Genomic DNA, 6,000 nt, shown 5'->3' on the forward strand with positions numbered 1-6,000 from the left:
AAGATCATGCATGTCCCGAGCTTCACGGCGCAATAAATAAATAAAGACAAACGAAAACAGACTCACAGACATAGAAGACAAACTTCCGGTTACCAAAAGGGAAGGGGGGGCGGGGAGGGATAAATTAGGAGTTTGGGATTAGCAGATACAAACTACTATATATCAGCAAAAAAGATAAACAAGAAGGACCTACTGTATAGCACAGGGAACTATATTCAATATCTTGTAATAACTTATAATGAAAAAATGTGAAAAACAATATATATATATGTCTGAATCATTTTGCTGTACACCTGAAACATTATTTTTTGTTTGTTTGTTTTTGGGTTTTTTTTTAACCAGGGAAGCCCCTGAAACATTATAAATCAGCTACACTTCGATTACAGAAAATAAAGATAAAAAATAAACTAATTAAAAAAAATCTGCTAAACATAAAAGACTGTGCAAACCCTGTTTTAATAGAGAGGTAGGGATGACAGAATTAAACTTGATTTGGTCTATTTTTTGAGGCAGTTCTGCTCTGCTCACCAAAGTTCCAAGAGTGATGTCTCCGCTGTTGGTCTTGCCATGTTTATCCCAAACAGAAATCTCTAAAGGATTAAAGAAGACAGAGCAGAAGAAGAGCTATGAACTGTTGTTAGTACTCTACTCCATTTAGTACTGGGCAGTAAGAAGAGGTACTAATTCTCCAAATCCTACAACTATTAACAGTACATTAGGGCTTCCCCGGTGGCACACTGGTTAAGAATCCGCCTGCCAATGCAGGGGACACAGGCTCGAGCCCTGGTCCAGGAAGATCCCACATGCTGCGGAGCAACTAAGCCCGTGTGCCACAACTACTGAGCCTGTGCTCTAGAGCCCACGGGACACAACTACTGAAGCCTGAGATCCACAACTAGTGAAGCCTGCACACCTAGAGCCCGCGCTCCGCAACAAGAGAAGCCACCGCAATAAGAAACCCGCACACCGCAACTGGGCAACGAAGACCCAACACAGCCAAAAATAAACAGATTAATTAATTTTTTTTTTTTTTTCAGATTAATTAATTTTTAAAATTATTTTTAAAAAAGGTCTAGAGGAACTTCCCTGGCGGTCCAGTGGTTACGACTCCTCACTTCCGAACTAAGATCCCACAGGCCGTGCAGTGTGCCCCCCTGCCCCCCAAACAGAGATCTAGACAGTGTATTTGTGAGGAAGCAGTATAAATCTCTGGACCTTCTGCTCAAGTTTGCTGTGAAACTATAACTGCTCTAAAAAATAGTCTATTTTAAAAAAAAACGGTGCCTAGAATTATTTTTTAAAAAATGTTTACAACTGCCAAAGTGCAGAAAGGCATTAAAACTACGCTCCCATTACTTTAAAACAGCAAATGTTAAAACAAAATGAAAAAAAGGATTCATTCATTTATTCAATAAATATTTCTTTCTTTCTTTTTTCTTAATATATATTTTTATTTTTGGCTGTGCTGGGTCTTCGTTGCTGCCCGCGGGCTTTCTCTAGCTGCAGTGAGCGGGGGCTACTCTGTGTTGTGGTGCGCGGGCTTCTCATTATGGTGGCTTTTCTTATTGCGGAGCATGGGCTCTAGGCGCATAGGCTTCAGTAGTTGTGGCAGGCGGGCTTCAGTAGTTGTGGCTTGCAGGCTCAGTAGTTGTGGCGCATGGGCTTAGTTGCTCCAGTCCCTCAATTGGTCCAGTCCCTTAGTTGCTCCAGTCCCTCAATAAATATTTCTTGAACTCCCGACTGTGAGGCAGGCATTGTTCCTGGTCCAGTTGGTAGACAACTCTTTCACTGCTGCCTCTTAAAGGTGCACACCACAATCAATGTCATTATATTCAACAAATTGTGGAATGCACATTATATGCCTGACACTGTCCTAAAAACATAGGTTTAAGGAAAAAAATTAAGTACAATCAACACAGGTGGCTTAACACAGTTATATGTTAACCAATATGTATCATTAGGGTCTCTCTGTTTGCTTTCTTGCTGTTATTATTTTGGGCTACTCCATTTCTTATTAGCACCAAAAGAAAGATAGCAGAGAGGACACTAGGAGATAAAGGTAGATTCTATCACTGAGTAAATTTTTAGCCACAAAGAGTAGAACAGTTATAAGGAAAGCTAAAATTTCCAATGGACTTTTTCTTACTTCACATTAATGCAAGCTTACAAAAAGTTGAGCTGACACTTCAGTAACTTCTCACTTCTTTCTAACATGTAGGTACAAAACCAAAAAAAAAAAAAAAAATTCAAATGTAAGAAATTCTTGCTTTGCCATTTCTCCAATGACCAGTCACAATTTCAACAAGTCAGTGAAAACTATTCAGCCTATTAACATGACTTTTTAAACAAAGTCTTGAGTAAATGCATTTTGGTTAATTTTGGTACAGAAACAATTTTTCCCTAATCACTTTAAATCAGCCGTTTATACTTTGTTATAACTTCTGATATAAAATAGAAAGCCCCAATTTTAATACAATCTAATCCAATAAAGTTATTACAAATTATGGGTTTTGAGTCCATTTTTATGATTGCCTGATAACTTCCTGACATTTCATGATTTCTCAAAAACGTCCTAGGATTTGCCTATGGAGAGGTTAAAAAAAAAAAAGAGAAAAGAGAACGGTTTTACTCTGTCTACAAAGCAGGATGTGGCTAAGAACAGGCCTTTAATGTAAAGTGCATGTTAGAAACCTGTCGTTTTGGAAAGCCTGCATGCACATTGGCTGGCATCCTAAAATGTGTGTGAAACTTGATGGCATTTGTGAAGGTCTATGAAAGCTGCAAACACCTATTACAAAGAACTCGTGGCTACCCGAACCAGAGCTCCTTCTCTCTCCATGTGGAAGCATCGTTCTGCCAAGTTAGGCCTGAGCGCCCCATCATTATCTCATTACCTATGTGCATGATCCCCACAGCCACCATTCAAGGAAAACCATCAATCACAGCCCTGCCAGGCTGCCCACTGCTGCCCAACACACCACACAACACTGAGTCTCTCACCACCAGAGAACTGGAGGTTTATTTTTCAGAATCCTTCATTATTCTAATTTTTTAAAAAACTCAAATATTAATAAAACAAGGCAACTGGAAACAGACATTTCGTTCCCCTTCTACTTCTTGGAATTTAAACTCAGATTTTGCACTTCTCTTAGCACAAATTATGTGATCATTCTTTTCCCTCTATTAACCTCCAAGCCACTCAAGGGCAAAGGGCAATACTCTACTGGAATGCCTTTTTCTTTTTTTTAACTCTTCGCTGACATATACTTGTATGGAGACAACGGATGAGTCATTCTTCCTCATAAACTTAAAAACAAGTGAAAAAAATTCTCAATTAGTTTACACACCTTCTCCCTTAAAAGTCTTTTCCAATTATTTTCACTGTAGGAAATTTCAAGCATAGACAGTAGAAAGCATAGTATCACAAGTCCTCCCGTACCCATCACCCAGCTTCAACAATGACCAACTCCCAAGCACGTTCCCTTCATCGACGTCCCCATCCACTACCACCCCAAATTCTTTTGAAGCAAATCCAAGATTTCCTTTCATTCATATATATTCCAGTTCCCACTGATTTTCAACAACTCCCTGTCTTTGCCTTCCTTCCCACCCTCTACCTCCAAAAAGAAGTGTACAGAATACAGGTGATTGTAGCTATTTAACTGGTTTTCTTCTCTTAGCTACCCGCCCCCTCTGGATCACCTTCTATAACGTTCACCAACATCACCGTGAAGTGCCCACCATTGTGTTCAGTTCCTTTAACTACAGCCTCTTTCACTCAGAAATATATTGTATTCCCCCCACCCCAATAATCCCTTTCTCTAGTTTGAACAAGTGAAAAAAAATCGTGCCAAATTTTCTATTCTCTTGATGAAAAATTACTTCTGATTTGTTCCCCTCATCCCAGAAAAGGTAAAAAGAGCCAAAGGGAGTGGAGAAGGAATAGAAGAAGAAAGAAATTCAACACTTAAAATGGTAGATTCCGCCTAATTGGCCGTGTGTAAATACTTAAAACCATCTGTTACTTTATTTTTAAAATGAATATTTGTAAACATCAGTCGAAAATTGGAGTCCCTTTTGATAGAGGATGTTTATAAAATGAGTTATCTTCATGTAAGGGAGCTATTGCCTTCAGGATTTTGGTTTTAATACCAGTGGCTGCTTCTGAGCCTAAGAAATGGTTATGTAAAAACAATTAAAGCAAAAAAAAAAAAAAAATTAAGGGAGGATGCGCTGTTTCTATAGCTGCTCTAACCTTGTTTTATTTTGACGTGAGATTTCCTCGCCTCAGCTCAGAGAGCAGCCACCACCCCACGCTTTCTCCTCCACGCCCTTTACAAATGGGATTCCGATGGGAGGCACTTTCGAGTTCATCATGGGAAACGTCTCATCTTGAGAATACTTCAGGGCGATAATTGAGATTTCATCTACTCCTCCCTCTGGACTCTGCTCTGCCCATCCCTTGCCTAGTGATTGCCCCAGGAATCCAGAGGAAGGCAGGGAAACAAGCTCCAGTCCACAAGCCTCTGCCTCTCCTCCCCGAGGACGGCCTGTGCACCGCCTTGGCATCCTCCTGTCGCCTTGGTCCGGGGAGAGGAGCTTCCAGACGGCACGCTACTTGTTTATCCATCCGCGCCCCAGGTTAAGAATCCCGGCGGGGCGCTCCCTACCCCAGTTTAGACTCTCTCCTCTGAGCAGTTAAAAAATATAAAATCTACCCCGCGAATGCCTCTTCCTGAAGGTGATAACACCAGATCTCCCTCTAACTCCGACTACTTTCCTCTCCAGGCCAAACGCCGCAGTCCCCACATCAAATCGAGGAACTGAGCTGCCCCTCAAAAAATCACAAGTGCACCCCTAGACCACCACAGGGCAAACGTCCTCGCCACTAGGAGGAAGACACCAGTTCTCGCCCCTGCGCTCCAAAACCCAAGACCCGGGACCGGCCCGGCCTGGGCCGCCCCGCCCCCCGGAGGAGCGCCCGACCCTCCCGCACCTCCACGAAGAGAAAGCAGCCTAAGACCTCAGGTCTGGGCGCCGAACACCGAACGCAGCCCTGAAAATCCCCGGGCCTCCACGCCCCCATTGGGTCGGCCCGCGACGCATCGGTTACTCGCTCCGGGGGATTAAGGCTCTTCCTAACACACACCGCTGGCCTCGGGGCGCCGAGGAGAGGGAGTCCCGCCCGCACCTCCGGCTCAGGCCGCGGGGGGACCCAGATCCGAACCCCCTGATCGGGCCGCCGGGGACCCACCCCAGCGCCCCTCACCTCCGAAGGGCGAATCTGGCTCGCACCTCCTGCTCAAGCCAAGGCCGACGAGAGGCTCCCGGACCAGCGCCTACCCCCAGGCCGCCGGGACCCCGACCAGCGCGCGGTCGCCTCCACCCGGGCAGCCCGGCCCGCGCCCCGCGCCCAGGCGCGCCAGGCACCTTCCCCAGCATCCCGGCGGGCCCAGCCCCTCACTCACCCAGAGCTCGGTGCCCCAGCTCATGGTGCAGGGGGCGGGAAGGGGCGCGCCGCGCGGCAGGCGCGGCTCTCCGGTCCCCCTCTCAAGCGATCCCTTCGCCCCTCGAGATCCCCGCGATCGAGGAAAGCCCGTGCCCGCGCGGTCGCCGCCTCCTCCGGCTCGCCGCTCCTCGCCTTGAGTCTCCTCGGCGGCTCCTCCTCCCCTTCGCTCCTCAGCAAAATGGCCCGAGGAAGCAGCAGCCGCGGTCGCCGCAGCGCCCGCCAGCCACTCTTAGGACAACCACTCGCCTTTGAACATAGCCGGCCCCTGTTATTACGGGTGCTCTGCAGAGGCCTGAGGTTGCTCCCCTGCGCCGACCGCCGCTTCGAATTTCAGTACCGTACTTTTCCCTGGCAGCCATTCACACCGACAGGAGTTCGCTCGCATGGTGTTTCCCCACCGCTCGGGAACCGTGGAGGCCCGAGGAGCCTTGCAGCCCTGCGCGGTGGGAGTGGGGCCTGGTACGGTGCTGTGTGTGTACTGCACACAGAGG

At 46.5% G+C, this 6,000-nt stretch overlaps 1 protein-coding gene across 4 annotated transcripts in view; it reads right to left on the bottom strand.

The window, feature by feature from the left end:
• FNBP1 (formin binding protein 1) overlaps positions 1-5,728 on the bottom strand; it is a 135,203-nt gene extending 129,475 nt beyond the window's left edge. For all 4 annotated transcript variants that reach the window (XM_024762486.1, XM_024762484.1, XM_024762487.1 and 1 more), the window contains exon 1: positions 5,469-5,728. In XM_024762486.1, coding sequence (XP_024618254.1) covers positions 5,469-5,492 — 24 coding nt within the window. In that variant the 5' untranslated portion in view covers positions 5,493-5,728. The remainder of the gene's footprint in view (positions 1-5,468) is intronic.
• Positions 5,729-6,000: the final 272 nt, after the last annotated feature.

Source organism: Neophocaena asiaeorientalis, unplaced genomic scaffold (assembly GCF_003031525.2).
Source record: "Neophocaena asiaeorientalis asiaeorientalis breed wild unplaced genomic scaffold, Neophocaena_asiaeorientalis_V1.1 scaffold78, whole genome shotgun sequence".
In the NCBI taxonomy this organism is placed as follows: domain Eukaryota; kingdom Metazoa; phylum Chordata; class Mammalia; order Artiodactyla; family Phocoenidae; genus Neophocaena; species Neophocaena asiaeorientalis.